We start from the raw sequence: 17706 nt of genomic DNA, 5'->3' as shown, positions 1-17706 counted from the left end.
GGGCTTTCTGGACTCCATAGAGAGTCATTAGGGTACAAATTAGGTGTCAGCCAGAGCTGTAGTCTCATAAGAAAATTAGCTAGAGAAAGCAGAACACTATTTTATTTAATTCTGTTTACCAGTCAGCAGAGGAGGGTGTGCACAGCCTGTACGGGGCAAGAGTGTACTTCCAGTGCTCAGTTTGGGTGATAAGGGAGACTGTGCTACTGGATCCTATAGAACTACTACATCTGGCTACTCTACCAAGCCTGGGAGACATAGAAGCTCTACCTAATACATACAAACAAACACAGGGAGGCTGCTGAAGTGAGGAGACAAAGAACATGTCTCAAATGAAAGAAGAGAACAAACCTCCAGAAAAAATAACTAAACAAAATTGAGACATGCAATCTTCTAATTGCAAAATGCAAAACCCTGGTTATAAGGATGCTCAATGAACTTAGTGAGAACCTCAAGTATTAAAAAAAAGAACCAGCCAGAAATGAAGGATACACTAACTGACAATTTACAGGGAATCAACAGTAGACTAGATGTAGTCAAACCAAATCAGTGATTTTGAATATAAGGAAGCAAAAAACACCCAATCAGAACAGGAAAAAGAAAAACAAAAATCAAAAAAAATAAATTAGGCCAGGGTTAAAAGCATCTGGTATAATATCAAGTGTACCAACATTAGCATCATGAGAATGCCAGAAGGAGAATAGAGGGAGCAAATTTAAAACATATTTGAAAAAAATAAAGACAGAAACTTCCCTAACCTGGTGAAGAAAATAGACATACAAGTCCAGGAAGCACAGAGTCTCACTCAAGATGAACCCAAAGAGGCCCACACCAAGCCAAGACACATCATAATTAAAATGCAAAGGTGAAAGACAGAGAATTTTATAAGCAGCAAGAGAAAAGCAGTTAGTAATCTACAAAGGAGCTTCCATAAGACTGTCAGCTGATTTATCAACAGAAACTTTGCAGGCCAGAAGGGATTGGCAAGGAATATTAAAAGTGATGAAAAGCAAATACCTATAACCAAGATTACTCTACCCAAAGGGTGTTCATTAAGAGGAAGAAGAATAATATATATCAAAAATATGAACAATAAAATGGCAACAAATACATATATATCAATAATTGAATCTAAAAAAAATAAACAAACAAGCAGAACGGAAACAGACTCATAGATACAGAGGACATTTTGGTGGTGGCCAGATGAGTGGGAGGTTGAGGTGATGGATGAAAAGGTGAAGGGATGAAGAAGTACAAATTAGTTGTTACAGAATAGTCATGGGGATGTAAAGTACACCATAGGGAATATAGTCAATAATATTCTAATAACTATGTATTGTGTCCGATGAATGCAAGATTTATCAGGATGATCACTTAGTAAGTTATATAATGTTTAGTCAGTGGATTGTATTCCAAAAACTAATATAATAATGTATATCAATTGTATTTTAAAAACAAAAATGATTTTAAAACAAATAAAATATCGACACATTAATCTAATCAAATAATAGGAAATTCTATTATATGACATTTAAATTTGTTTTCTCAGAAAAAATATTGGTTTGATATTAGAAAATTCAAAAAAATGTAAGTTGTTACATTAAAATGTTTGAGTTGCCAAAACCGGTTTGGCTCAGTGGATAGAGCGTCAGCTTGCGGACTGAAAGGGCCTAGGTTCAATTCCGGTCAAGGGCATGTACCTGGGTTGCGGGCACATTCCCCAGTGGGAGATGTGCAGGAGGCAGCTGATCGATGTTTCTCTCTCATCGATGTTTCTAACTCTCTATCTCTCTTCCTTCCTCTCTGTAAAAAATCAATAAAATATATTTTAAAAAAATAAAAAAAAATAAAATGTTTGAGTTAAAATGAAGAAAAAGTAGCTTAGTTTAACATTCATCAAAAAATAAAAATAAAAAATAAAAACAAATAAAAAACATAACTTTGCTAATCTGGGGAAAGGTGTTCTATAAAGACATAGCAAATAACATTTTAAATATAAAATATTCAATGCTTTTCTTGTTACATCAGGAAGTCAAGGATGTACAGTTTTACTATTTGGTCAACGTTACAATGAAGTTCCTAGCACTAAAGTCAACCAAAGCAAAAAGAAAACGTGAAAGAAATAATATTGAAAAAAACAATATATTTATTCAGAGATTATATAATATGCATGTTGAACATCCAAAATAATCTATAAATAAATTATAAAATTACTACATTGTAGGCTATGATGCTCACATCACCTCGAAAATCCCACACTTCACATGGCTTAAACTGAACTGAAAATTGACCTGGACAATCACTTGGTCATGTATACTATCACAGAAAACTTTACACTCCAATTTTTTAATCAAAAACTTAGTTTAAGTAATCAGAGCTTTCATCCCTAATATAATTTGTAATTTTAAATTTGTTTTACTAAATATTAGGGTGAACAGATATTGGACTATCAATTGCAAGCTTACCATAGATTCATGTACTGATTTACTAATGAATAACTCTTACCAATACTCTCAAAGTGAAATAATTAATATTCTAGCTTTACATTTATCACAAGACAATGTAGTGTTGAATAACTTCTTGACTGTCTCTTTCACATCTTTGTTCCTGAGGCTGTAGATCAGTGGATTCAGCATGGGGATGACCATTGTGTAAAAGACAGAGGCCACCTTGACCATGAGCCATGAGTTCCTGGAGTTAGGAACACAGTAGAGAAAAAGAATGGTCCCATGGAAGATGGTGATGGCAGTCAGGTGGGAGGCACATGTGGAGAAGGCTTTGTGGCGCCCCCCAGTTGAAGGCATCTTCATGACTGTGATAAAAATGAAAACATATGAAGTAAGAATGATCATCAGGCTGCTTATTTCATTCAATGTGGCAGAGACTAAAATGATCTTCTGGCTAATGTAGGGATCAGAACAAGACAAGAGACAATGGCAGCATGCTCACAGACAAAGTTATTTATGATATTATTTCCTCTGAAAGATAATTCCAATAGAAAGTTGGTAAGGGTCAAGGAACAGGCTATACCCCAAGAATATGATGCACCCACTAAGAGGGAGCAAAGCTTCTGAGACATGACTACCGTGTAGAGCAGAGGGTTACACACTGCCACAAATCGGTCATAGGCCATCACGGCCAACATGAATGTTTCTGTCACCACAAATACGCAGGCAAAGAAGAACTGCATGATGCATCCTGTGAAGGAGATGGCTCTGTCTTCCACAACCAAGTTTTCTAATAGTTTGGGTGTAACCACTGTGGAGTAACAGAAATCAACAAAAGACAAATGGCTGAGAAAGTAGTACATAGGGGTGTGGAGTTTGGGATTGATCTTGATAACCATGATCATGCCCAGGTTCCCCAGCACAGTGACTGTGTAGATGGCTAAGAATAACAAGAACAGGGGCATTTGGAGTTCTGGATATTCTGAGAAACCCAAAAGGATGAAAGTCACGTCAGCACTCTGGTTTTCTTGGTTCCTGTGGACAGAACAGGAAAGTTGACTCAGAGAAATGAGAAGCAAAATTTGGATAAGGCAGGTTAAAATGAGCAAATGTGGAGAGACATAGTGAATATACAGAATGTTTTGGAAAATACTTGCTATATTATTTCAGAAGCTAGATTTGACTAATATCACAATTCTAGAGTGAATATGACATTTGTGCAGGTGAAATAATAAAAGAAGTTAGTTGAGAGACGAAGAACAAAAATAGAGTTCTCTGTTATATTTTAAATGCTCGGACTCGGTATCCTCAGAGACAATTAACATCACGAGAAGGACCAGTCTAGCTTTTTAACTGAATATGAGTTCAGTTAAAATGCTTGTCTTGGAGGAAATACATACCATAAGTTTCTATAATTTCTTCCCTGCCTAACCAATTTAACAAGGAAAAGTTAGAACTCAAAAGGAAATTAATGATCTAACAAAATTCTCATTACAATTTTTCTTTTTTCTCTCTCTATTGCTGCTAGAGCTATTTCTAAATTTCCCTTTGGGATAAAAGCTTATATTAATACTAAAGAAGTTAGATTTGCCTATTAAATCAGGACCACTCTGTAAACTCACAATGCACTGAGACATATCTTGAGTTCTACAAAACAAGTTCTCATAGTAAAATCCCATGGGACCTAATCTTCCTGAAGTAGCATAAAATAAGGACATTTAGGGGGGAAAGGGATTCAATGGATTTTTTTTAAATGTCTTATGCTCTTCCAAAATGCTTCAACTGCCTTTTTCTGTCATTATAAGCAATTTTTCTCAACACCATTTCCAGACTGCTGACTAAAACCTAACATGGCACTAGGTATAAAGGGAAAGTCATTCCATGTAGAATTCTGCAAAATTCTAGGTCTTGTTAGGAGCTGAAATTAAACACTCCATAGTTTTCACTCAGTTTTCATGCCTTTCTCCTCCATGATCACAGGCAGCACTGAAAGGTTTCCTACATATATAACCATATCATTCACATCTCCTTGCACCTGTCTTCTTTAGTTGTTTCTTTAAATTCCTTTTATTTAATACTTGTGGTTTGATCTTCCATCACATTTATTATGATTTCCTGAATGTACTTTTCAACTTCACATAAAACTCATTGAATGCGAATTCATAACTGAGCACATTTTTGCTCACTTTTTCCAAAATCTATATTTATTCTCTATGGCTGTTGTAACAATGTCTGAGCATCCCAGGGTTGACAAGGAAACAGTCATCATCAAAGATGAATATATCAAAGTGTTCTTCTGTAGATGATTGGATAAAGATGTGCTACATATAGACAATGGAATACTACTCAGCCATAAGAAAAGATGAAATACTGCCATTTGCAACAATATGGATGGATCCTGACAATATCATGCTAAGTGAAATAAGTCAGGAAAAGTTAAGAACCATATGATTTCACTCATATGTGGGATAGAAAACTGAAAACAACAAATGAACAAACAAGAAAAATAAATAAAAACTCAAGGACACAGAAAGAAGGGATTGAGGGGTAATAAAGGGTAAAGGGAATTAAGTAAATGGTAATAGAATATTTGACTTTGGGTGGTGGGCACACAGTGAAATATACATATGATGTTTCATAGAATTGCTTACTTGAAACCTATAAAATTTTATTAACCAACGTCACCCCAATAAATTTAAAGAAAGATAAATATAATTTCTGATATATATTCATCTCATTCCTACGCACATATCTTTTCCACATGTGTAGCTTTTCACTCTACCTCCTGCCTTCTGTATTTATACCATCAGAGTTGGGGCCAAAGTTCACAGTCCCTCATTTAGGCCCATGAAGTGTCAACATGCTTGTTGACTGAGAGCTCCAGGTGCTGTGCCCACTCATTGCCTTCTTTCCAGGGACATCTAACCTGGAGTGGCTTTCTCATTTTATAGCCACTCTGTGCTCAACACTGTTATAGGCATTTCAGAAAGCATGAAATTATAAAATATGGATCTCACCCCCAAATCTGTCCCTTCTGAGAATTATCTTGAGAAACCATATATATAATTACAAATGATATAGTATAACATATAATTCTTGTTTGTCATTAAAATTAAAGCTTGTGCATATAAAAGAAGGGTAAGAATATTGTGATCAAGAAAAACTGAAACTTTCCTAGTGATGTAGGTCAGTGAATAGTCAAATACTTCCAGTTGGCTAAGTAGATATCCTGGCAGTTAGATTGACACACATGTTTGCCTCCTGCAAAGATTACTGGAGTGCATTAGCTTCTTTCTAAAGTGAAATAAAATAAGATTGAATAAACTCACCTGAGCGCAGAAGAATTTGACTTATTCATTTGCTAAAGCTTCTTTGCTAAAACTAATGAATTCCAGGAAAGTTCCTGCTGAGAATTCAACCTTTAAAAATATATATAGGGTAACAAACCTGTGAAAATATTAACAGGGGTCTACAGTGTGTTGTAATATGTAAGGGAAATGATATTTCCTCTAATCTATTATAAATAAACATGGAGATGACAGAGAAAAGGGGAAACCAAAAAGCTGAATCCTAGCACCAAGCAGTGTTACACTTATACTCCACCCAGAGCCCAGGGATGTTAGCCCTGGAGAATATCATTGAAGTATTGCCTTGGAGACCGCAGACAGAGCAGATAGATGAAGTAATGTCTCATGTGATATTTTGATTGCATATAATTTCTTCTAAATATTGGGCAATAATTTCATCATCAACTCTAACCTATCAATCTTTTGAAAATGTTAAAGCAGATGTAAAACATTTTATCTTTAAATGCCTATAAAATACAGAAATGTACAAAAGAAAAGTCAACTATTGGTCAAAAATTTAGAGAGAACTATTCTCAACCGTGATTGTATTCCTGGTTTTTACCTCTCTATGTAAATATATATTTATTACTGTGTACCTTGATATAAAACTTATACAATAAGTATCATATTATTGTTATACTGCCTACTATCCTTTCCTTAACATTATATTGTGAGCTTCATTTTACATGAAAACAATTTTCTTAAAATAGCACAGTTTGTATTACTCTTCTAAATATGAGTGCAGTAATACTTTAAGCAATAAAAAAAAGAAAATTAAAAAAATAATAAATAAATAAATAAATATGAATGCAATGCTACTCACTGCTTACAATTATTATTGACATTGAAAAACAACATTTATTGGATAAAGGACTTAAACGTAAGATGGGAAACCATAAAAATCTTAGAAGAAGCAATAGGCAGCAAAATAGCAGACATTTGTTGCAGCAATATCTTTACCGATACAGCCCCTAAGGAGAAAATAAAGAAATGGGACTACATCAAAATAAAAAGCTTCTGCACAGCAAAGAAACCATCAACAAAACAACAAGAAAGCCCACTGCTACTTGCCAATGTTATCACCAATAAGGGTTTAATCTCCAAAATTTATAGGGAACTCATACAACTTAACAAAAGGAAGATAAACAATCCAATCAAAAAATGGGCAAAGGACCTAAATGGGCACTTTTCAAAAGAGGACATACAGAAGGCTGAAAGACATAAGAAAACATGCTCAAAGTCATTAATCATTCAAGAAATGCAAATCAAAACAACCATGAGGTACCATCTCACACCTGTCAGAATTGCTATCTTCAACAAATCAACAAACGACAAGTGCTGGAGAGGATGTGGAGAAAAAGGAACCCTCGTGCACTGCTGGTGGGAAAGCAGACTGGTACACCCACTGTGGAAAACAGTATGGCGTTTCCTCAAAAAATTAAAAATGGAACTTCCATTTGACTTAGTAATCCCACTTATAGGAATGTATCCAAAACAAAACAAAACAAAAAAAAAGAAACACCAGTCAGAAAGAATATATGCACCCCTATGTTTATAGCAGCACAATTTACATAGCTAAGATTTGGAAACAGCCTAAGTGCCCATCAGCAGATGAGTGGATTAGAAAACTGGTACATCTACACAATGGAATACTACACTGCTATAAAAAAGAAGGCATTCTTACCATTTGCAACAACATGGATGGAACTGGAGAGCAATATGCTAAGCACAATAAGACAGTTGGAGAAAGATAAATATCACATGATCTCACTCATTTGTGGAATATAATGAACAACATAAACTAATACCAAAAACAAAACCAGAGTCATAGAAACATCGAATAGACTGTCCAATCTATGAGGGAAGGTGGGGTTTGAGGGGGTAAGAGATCAACCAAAGGACTTATATGCATGCAATGGACACAGAGTAGGAGGGTGAGGGCATGTGCTGGGGGGTGGGGACAGCCGGGGAGAGGTCAATGGGGGGAAAAAGAAACTTATGTAATACTTTCAACAACAAAAATTTTTTAAAAAAGAAAAATAACATTTTCATTTTCTATTACTTTTATTTATTTAGAAGTGATATTCATAAATATTATTGGATAAAAAAGACACCTCCGTGTATTACCCATGTAAACACTCCACGATTGGCTAATTACAGAGAAACACCTGGAGGTCCTGCTGCTTCTAATTGTCACTGTCCCATGGTAGCTGACAGTCATGCAAAAACAAGAAGCAGTCATCACTTTGGATGATACTAACCATGGGGCCCTAAAGTAAAGGCATTCGAGTGCCCTCGGCGGCCACGGATCTGTCTCTTGCTCCAACAGTGTTTGGACGGAACAAGCCTAGGGACTCCCTCCCCTTCGTCCAGCCTCCAGCCACTCTCCAGCGTTTTATCCAGTCACCACTTTCAGAATCACCTCTGAGGAAGATGGCTGCCAAGGGGAAGGCAGACTGCAAGATAGTGCCTGAGAGAACGAAGGGAGAGTGTGTGGTCGCACGGGGAGTGTTTGTTTGTGAGTTGAGGGACAGCTATACCCCAGGGGACTGTGGGGGATTGCCGGATGGGGTTCCCCTGACTGGGCAGAAGCCACTGCTGCTGGGATCCCTTCTGGAGGGACCTGCTCTGACATGGAGACCAGGCCATCTTGAAGGGGAGCGTGGATGTTGTTGGAAGCCTGAAAATCCCAGGAATCTACAACAAGGGCACCCAGCGAACAGCTGCAAACCCAGGAACACGGGTCCCCAGAATCACCTCTGAGACCAGCAAACACACCGTTTTTTTTCTACCTTAACTCCTTATTGCCGAACAACCATGAGCTCGCAAATTCGTCAGAATTATCCCACCCAGGTGGAGGCTGCAGTCAACTGCCCAGCCAACCTGCGTCTGCGGGCCCCTGACACCTACCTCTCTCGGGGCTTCTTTTTCCATCAGGATGATGTGGCTCTCGGGGGCATGGGCCATTCTCTGGGAGTTGGTGAAGAAGCGCCAGGGCACTGAGCATCTCTTAAAGCTGCAAAAACAGCGCGGTGGCCGCATTCTCTTCCAGGATGTGCTGAGGCCTCCCCAAGATGAGTGGGCAAAACTCAGGATGCCAGGGAAGCCGCCCTGGCCTTGGCGAGGAACCTGAGCCAGGCCCTTTTGGAGCTGCAGGTCCTGGGTTCTACCCGCACAGACTCTCAGCTCTGTGACTTCCTGGAGAACCACTTCCTGGGTGAGGAGGCGAAACTCATCATAAAGATGGGTGACACCTGCCTCACATCCGCAGGCTGCCGGCCCCCAGGCTGGGCTGGGCGAGCATCTCTTCGAAAGGCTCACCCTCAAGCACGACTAGGAGCCTGTGGAGCCCAGAGGCCTTTGAGGGGCCCCTCTGCATCCCCTGGTGTCTGGCTTTTTCCTGAGCCTCTTCCGGAAACTACTAGTCATTCTTTTAACCACCCTGCAGCCCTCTCCCATGCATTAAACCAAATGAAACAATAAAGGTTTTTGCAGGGGAAAAAAAAGTGAAAAGGAAGGAAGGAAGGATGGAAGGAAGGAAGGAAGGGCATTCATTAGCATCTGCCCAGGGAGAGCTTTGGCCACCTCCTTTCTGGTATGAATAAAACTCATATTGTTACCTTCATTTATAATTTTTTAAAATTTGCTATTATAAACATATGGAAATATAAACTGAGTGCATTTCATTTCAGTAATGTCTAATTGTATCAAAAGTCTTTTTTAAAATCATTCTATCAATTTGAAATTTTAAGAGCAATGAAAATGTAAATGGTTGAAGAAATAAAAAAGTTAATATTTTTAAAAAAAGAAAAATAACATATATATTGTTTAAGAATCTGCCATATCTTAACATATAAATATCTCAATCTCCTTACTTGATTTAATAGAAAGGTGTCAGCAAACTTTTACTGTAAAGATTCATCTAGTAAATATTTTAGGCTTTGAAAGCCATATAGTCTCAATCTTAACTCTTTAATTCTATGTCTTAGCATGCCTGCAGCCCTAGGCAATACACCAATACGCATGACTCTGTTTATTTATAAATAACTAAACATTTTATTTATAAAAAGACAGTAGACAAGATTTGATTTTTAACTCATAGTGTGTCAACTCATGCAAAGCAAATTAATACTTGATTGTACAACATCCAAAATTATTTCCAGTTCAGTAGGCAGATGTCCTTTGAGTAGTAATACAGGAACCTGGTTCATAATGTGATCATTATAATGTAATTATAATATAGTGGGAGAAACAATAATTTGCTTTAAAATATATTTCACTTTTCTGCATTGTCACCATGCATAAGTTGTTTTATTTGTTTTGTTTAGTTTTTACTTAAACTTTTGTCGAGGATATTAAGAGTACTTCTCTTGAGATCATTGAATAATGTCAAAGATTTTTTTGATTGGCAAAATCATAGTAAGACGTTGAATTTGGGGCGAGACTATACTAAGATAGATTACAGGAACAAAAAAGAAAAACAAAAGACTTTTTTATTGTTGAGAGTATTAGAGATGTCCCCCCTTTTTTTTCCCTCCCCCTTAACTCTCACCATCTGATTCCCTCCCTGCCCCAGGCCTTCACAACCCTATTGTCTGTGTTCATGGGCAATGCATATATACATATAAATTATTTTATTAATCTCATGTCCCCCCCTTCCCTCTGAGATTCATCAGTCTGTTCCATGTTTCCATGCCTCTAGTTCTATTTTATTAATCAGTGTATTGTGTTCATTAGATTCCACATGTAAGTTAGATCATGTCTGTCTTTCTAGTCCACTGCTGGTGGGAATACAGACTGGTGCAGCCACTATGGAAAACAACGTGGAGTTTCTTCACTATTAAAAACGGAACTGCCATTTGACCCAGTGATCCCACTTCTAGAAAAAGACTTTTAAAGCAGAGAAGATAGTATGGACCAAAGCAGGAATTTGGATGTTCATATTTCTATCGATTAGAAATAGGTTTTATGCAGGTAGCAGTACAAGATAAGGTTGGAGGATTGGAGGAGCCAAAATTTGTAAGGGATGCAGTAGGGATTTGTGTCAGTTGTTGAACCCTGTAATATGGTTTTGTACCAAAAGGACAAGTGTTGAATAATGAAGAGGTTGTGGTTGTAAAAAGGTATAGGTATTGGGAATGAAATTTGGTTCTAATATTATAATCACAGGATTTAATTTTGCTGGACTAATTATTTATGCAGACAGAAAGAGGTAACTCCCATTCTCATTTTAGTTTGGAAAGGAACTTTTTATTCTTGACATCCTTTCATTGCAGGTAAGCCAATGGTTCTACTAACTAATGATAATTGTACAGGTACCTTGCAATGTCAAGTAATCAACATTAGTATTATATATGAGACTATAGCATCCAGCATCTAATAACCTCATCAGAGGCCTGAAGATGTCTCTAATACAGAAGAAAAACAAAAGGGAACTCTCAGTAATGTCTTCAAACATTTCAAAGCTACAATGTGAAAGGCTGGCCTTGTTTTCTGTGTCCTCAAGAGAAAGAATTCATCCCACTACTTTAAAAACCACAGAAAACAACAACAAAAAAGGAACTTTCCACAGTACCCAAAAATTCCTATAGCCCCTGGGTTGCACAGTTTCACTGATAGGACGTGAGAAAGGGCTATACAGACATAAACTTCAATGTAAGTAAAAGGAAGGAGAGGGCTCTTGAGAAAGAATACAGAAACAATGAAACTTCATAATATCTCTCAGCATTTCCCATCTCCTGTAACTAATCCTCGTTTGTATAGCGCTCTCAATAAGATCACTTCATTTTTGGTCTTCTCAAAATACCCTGTTGTTTTTAAATCAGCTTCATGCTTCTCAAAACCCAGAATGTGGCTACTGAAAATCATCTTCTTAACCCTCTGGAGGCCGTAGTTTACACTCTCCTGCCCCACGGATAAGGTCCCCCGAGTGTGTCCACCCATTGATGCAAAAGGCGGTGGGGGAGCTGGAAGGCTCCCTGTCTTAGCCCTACACCCATGAGATCCGAGGCATGTGCTTCGTGCTGAACCTCAGCCTGGCCCGAAACCCACCGCACTCTGCACCAGTATTGTGGCTCAAGGCTCCAGAGGCCACTTTTACGATGGCCAGAATCTGGGTTATCCCTTTGGGGATTTCTTACGTCGATGACCGTGGACGTGCAATTCTTAGAGAATGGGCAGACCCTGGGCGAATCGGAAAACTTTGAAGCAGCTGTTGACAAACTGACCCATACTCCGCTTATTGCCGATGTGTATTACATTGTCGGTGGCCTGGCCCCCGGGGAAGGAGCGGTCGTCACCAGGAACAGAAGTGGCCCAGCATTCATTTGGCCTCTAGATCCTTTCAATGGAGCATGGTTCCGAGTTGAGACGAATCATGGTCACTGGAAGCCAGCACCTGAGAAGGATGACGGAAGAACACCTGCCATCAAAGCCCTTACTCGCACCGGCCAGGCAAACCTCTTCCAGGTTTTGCCAGTGTTTCCGACTGAGCGCTGACAACCCAGACAAGTGCATGAGGAGGATCAGAAACCTGGGTTAAAAGGAAGCAAGCAGAAGAGTGAACTCACCTGCTAGGACAGGTGATTTTTTTAAAATGAAATTCTTGAAGAGCTGCACTTTAAAAAACAAAACAACGCGAAAGGACGGTATTATTTTATGAATAATGCAGGCTCCTTCCTCATTAAACTTCTCAACTGTGTGAGGTGGGGGTGGGGCAGGGAGATCCCCTTGGAGCTGCATGTGGTGAAGTGGGTAGCAGGCTCCTCGCATTCCCTTCCCTTCATGGTTTGCCTTGCCCTCCCCAAGCTTCCTCTATTTTGGCTGGAACCACTACTTCAAAGATGATTGGTCTCAGAGGTCAAACCCTATCCCAGCTTCTCGCCATTACATAGCTATGTTGTCATACCTCAACTTACAAAGAAATAAGCTCTTTGTTCATTATGAAGTGTCTGTAGAAGTCTGAGAGAGGAGATTCTTCTCAACAAAATGGAGAGCTCTCATCTGAATAGAGCCTGTTTGATGTTTGTTAGTCTAACATTTGGCCACGTATTTCCGTGTGGTGGGATTCTCATTTTGTATAATGTTTCTAACCTGATGTACTCCCTTTTTCTAAATAGCTACTTTCTTACTGCCTTTTGAAAGCAATATACAGCCAAGTAATGTCTGATGACCACATCACTAGTTAATAAAATGCTGGCAAATAAAAATTTCCAAGATTAAAAAAAACAAAACAGAATGTATTCACACCTGACAGGTTGGTTGAACTGCCCATCCTATAAAAGTAATTATTATAGTAATTAAATAGGCATACTCTAACCTTGCTAATCAATAGGATTTGGTTTAATTCAAGATTTATTAATTCTTGTGTATAACTGAGGAGACCATTCTTGCAAACATATTGAAGTATAAAAATATAGCATACTATGAAAAGTAAGAAATGTAATTTGAAATAGCCTCTCAAATCCAATAGGATAATAGGTGATGGATGGATAAATAGAGGATGATGATGATGATAGATAGATAGATAGGGCCAGAAACAGAGATAGAGATAACAATACCTTTGAGAATAGAAAGTATGAAGTGTGTAAACATGACTAGTGCTCTACGTAGTATAACTAGGATAATTCTCAAATAATGAGATTAGACACTTTCCTTTATCTTTCCATGATCTAAGCTGGGTCTCCTGTATGGCACATATTTCAGGAAGGATTAAAGAGTAAAGAAAAACGTGGTATGGATTTCTTAATTTCCATTCTAATATTATTTCAAGCAAGAGACAACTTTTTGCTTGTTTTCATTCATTTTAGTTTGACGTAATGAGAAAAAATGTTGGTATTAATTTCCCCCAGTATTGCAGCTTAGGCTCTCATATATCTGTGGTCTTATTCTCAACAGAATTACACAATAATTAGATTGTTCTTCAAATAGTCGACTACAAAATCCCTCTGCAAAAATCGTAGCAGAAGTTTGAATTTGTCTTTCCTTTGCAACCGATACAAATACAACATCCACTAGATGGCAGGGTGACACCACAATTTAAATCAAGACTCAAATCTCATCCTATTGATTGCTTTAAAGAGAGCAACAGCGAAACCAATGGAAAGCAAAATGTTCATAGTTTGAATATATTCATTCCACACCCCTTTCTTTCAAAGATAAGGGAACAAATGTCCAAAGATGGTGAATTACTTGACCACATTCAAGCATCAACATCTTTAATGTTTACCTTTATTTTTCCACTTATTAATTTTGAGCTACAGATATTGTTGTGTAGCAGTGTTAGCCTGGTCACGTACACAGTCACATAGTTTGGGGAATAAAGCGTATTAACAGCTTACTGCAATTCACTTATAATAAGTAAATGCACAAGTAAAAAGTGGATTCAAAATATATACAGATATTGGTATAAAAATAAAAATCTTTTCAAAAATACAATTCTTTCTAAAAGCAACAAGCAAACTAAAATTGAAAGTTCATTTACCTATTTATATGACACACACATGTGTCATTTCTATATGCATGCATTTATAGTTAGAAGGTGTCATGTATAGGACATTAAATATTACAGAATTGAAACAGAACATTTAATTACATTAATAGATTTAATGGCAAAGTTAAATCCAACACTGTCCTATATATTTGAGAAACTCAGAAGCAAAGAGATCCAGTAAAGTTAAAATTAAAAAATAAGTTAGTAATTTCTAAATTAATTTCATTGTTGTCATAGAAAATATTCTGAATGACGTGAGCCTTTTTAAATTCATTGTGGCTTGCTTCAAAATCCAGCAAATGATCAATTGGGGTAAATTTTCTATTGTATTGAAAAACATGTGAATGCTGGTTTTCTTGGAAGTCATATTCTGTAAGCATTAACTAGGTCAAATATGTTCATTATATCATTTAGAACTTCTATACCCTTAGACATGTATTGCTTTACTCACCAACTGAACAAGGATGGTAAAGTCTCCCATGATGGTGAAGGACTTGTCTATTCTAATAGCTCTGGAAATTTTTTTACCTATTTTGAAGATCTATCATTGAATGCACAAACATTTGAATTGTAATCTTTTTTTATTAGGGAAGCTTCTATATAGTATGAAATAATCTTCTCTATCTTTAGTAGTTATATTTACTTAAAACCTTATTTTATTGTAACTGCATGAGTCGTATTATGATTTTGCCAACCAGGAAAAATCTTTGACATTATTCAATGATCTCAAGAGAAGTACTCTTAATATGCTCGACAAAAGTTTAAGTAAAAAACTAAACAAAACAAATAAAACAACTTATGCATAGTGACAGTGCAGAAAAGTGAAATATATTTTAAAGCAAATTATTGTTTCTCCCACTATATTATAATTACATTATAATGATCACATTATAAGCCAGGTTCCTGTATTACTACTCAAAGGACATTTGCCTACTGAACTGGAAATAATTTTGGATGTTGTACAATCAAGTAATTAATTTGCTTTGCATGAGTTGACACACTATGAGTTAAAAATCAAATCTTGTCTACTGTCTTTTTATAAATAAAATGTTTAGTTATTTATAAATAAACAGAGCCATGCCTTTTGGTGTATTGCCTAGGGCTGCAGGCATGCTAAGACATAGAATTAAAGAGTTAAGATTGAGACTATATGGCTTTCAAAGCCTAAAATATTTACTAGATGAATCTTTACAGTAAAAGTTTGCTGACACCTTTCTATTAAATCAAGTAAGGAGATTGAGATATTTATATGTTAAGATATGGCAGATTCTTAAACAATATATATGTTATTTTTCTTTTTTTAAAAATATTAACTTTTTTATTTCTTCAACCATTTACATTTTCATTGCTCTTAAAATTTCAAATTGATAGAATGATTTTAAAAAAGACTTTTGATACAATTAGACATTACTGAAATGAAATGCACTCAGTTTATATTTCCATGTGTTTATAATAGCAAATTTTAAAGAATTATAAATGAAGGTAACAATATGAGTTTTATTCATACCAGAAAGGAGGTGGCCAAAGCTCTCCCTGGGCAGATGCTAATGAATGCCCTTCCTTCCTTCCTTCCATCCTTCCTTCCTTCCTTTTTACTTTTTTTTCCCCTGCAAAAACCTTTATTGTTTCATTTGGTTTAATGCATGGGAGAGGGCTGCAGGGTGGTTAAAAGAATGACTAGTAGTTTCCGGAAGAGGCTCAGGAAAAAGCCAGACACCAGGGGATGCAGAGGGGCCCCTCAAAGGCCTCTGGGCTCCACAGGCTCCTAGTCGTGCTTGAGGGTGAGCCTTTCGAAGAGATGCTCGCCCAGCCCAGCCTGGGGGCCGGTAGCCTGCAGAGGTTAGTCAGGTGTGACCCATCTTTTTGATGAGTTTCACCTCCTCACCCAGGAAGTGGTTCTCCAGGAAGTCACAGAGCTGAGAGTCTGTGCGGGTAGAACCCAGGACCTGCAGCTCCAAAAGGGCCTGGCTCAGGTTCCTCGCCAAGGCCAGGGCGGCTTCCCTGGCATCCTGAGTTTTGCCCACTCATCTTGGGGAGGCCTCAGCACATCCTGGAAGAGAATGCGGCCACCGCGCTGTTTTTGCAGCTTTAAAAGATGCTCAGCGCCCTGGCGCTTCTTCTCCACCAACTCCCAGAGGAAGTGGCCCATGCCCTCGAGAGCCACATCATCCTGATGGAAAAAGAAGCCCCGAGAGAGGTAGGTGTCAGGGGCCTGCAGATGCAGGTTGGCTGGGCAGTTGACTGCAGCCTCCACCTGGGTGGAGTAATTCTGAGGAATTTGGGAGCTCATGGTTGTCAGCAATAAGGAGTTAAAGTAGAAAAAAACATGGTGTGTTTGCTGGTCTCAGAGGTGATTCTGGGGACCCGTGTTCCTGGGTTTGCAGCTGTTCGCTGGGTGCCCTTGTTGTAGATTCCTGGGATTTTCAGGCTTCCAACAACATCCACGCTCCCCTTCAAGATGGCCTGGTCTCCATGTCAGAGCAGGTCCCTCCAGAAGGGATCCCAGCAGCAGTGGCTTCTGCCCAGTCAGGGGAACCCCATCCGGCAATCCCCCACAGTCCCCTGGGGTATAGCTGTCCCTCAGCTCACAAACAAACACTCCCCGTGCGACCACACACTCTCCCTTCGTTCTCTCATGCACTATCTTGTAGTCTGCCTTCCCGTTGGCAGCCATCTTCCTCAGAGGTGATTCTGAAAGTGGTGACTGGATAAAACGCTGGAGAGTGGCTGGAGGCTGGACGAAGGGGAGGGAGTCCCTAGGCTTGTTCCCTTCAAACACTGTTGGAGCAAGAGACAGATCCGTGACCGCGGAGGGCACTCGAATGCCTTTACTTTAGGGCCCCATGGTTAGTATCATCCAAAGTGATGACTGCTTCTTGTTTTTGCATGACTGTCAGCTACCATGGGACAGTGACAATTAGAAGCAGCAGGACTGCAGGTGTTTCTCTGTAATTAGCCAATCGTGGAGTGTTTACATGGGTAATACACGGGGGTGTCTTTTTTTATCCAATAATATTTATGAATATTACTTCTAAATAAATAAAAGTAATAGAAAATGAAAATGTTATTTTTCTTTTTTTAAAAAATTTTTGTTGATGAAAGTATTACATAAGTCTCTTTTTCCCCCATTGACCTCTCCCTGGCTGTCCCCACCCCCCAGCACATGCCCTCACCCTCCTACTCTGTGTCCATTGCATGCATATAAGTCCTTTGGTTGATCTCTTACCCCCTCAAACCCCACCTTCCCTCATAGATTGGACAGTCTATTCGATGTTTCTATGACTCTGGTTTTGTTTTTGGTATTAGTTTATGTTGTTCATTATATTCCACAAATGAATGAGATCATGTGGTATTTATCTTTCTCCAACTGTCTTATTGTGCTTAGCATATTGCTCTCCAGTTCCATCCATGTTGTTGCAAA

At 38.1% G+C, this 17706-nt stretch overlaps 2 protein-coding genes across 2 annotated transcripts in view; both read right to left on the bottom strand.

Annotated features, from left to right (window-relative positions):
* Positions 1-17706, bottom strand: part of LOC308524758 (olfactory receptor 4A5-like) — a gene marked incomplete at both ends in the record, with an annotated part of 363276 nt that overhangs the window by 218480 nt on the left and 127090 nt on the right. The window lies entirely within an intron of this gene.
* The window catches only part of LOC308524668 (uncharacterized protein), a gene marked incomplete at both ends in the record, with an annotated part of 40396 nt that continues 25203 nt past the window's right edge, over positions 2514-17706 (bottom strand). Inside the window, 2 exon segments of the mRNA XM_081099246.1 lie at positions 2514-2929; positions 2932-3506. Of these exon segments, the coding sequence (XP_080955372.1) occupies positions 2514-2929; positions 2932-3506 (991 nt within the window).

The sequence above is a fragment of the Myotis nattereri genome (genome assembly GCF_964212035.1).
Source record: "Myotis nattereri genome assembly, chromosome: 9".
Taxonomy (NCBI): Eukaryota; Metazoa; Chordata; class Mammalia; order Chiroptera; family Vespertilionidae; genus Myotis; species Myotis nattereri.
The sequence above is the reverse complement of the archived record's forward strand: the minus strand, read 5'-3'. Positions and strand labels throughout refer to the sequence as shown.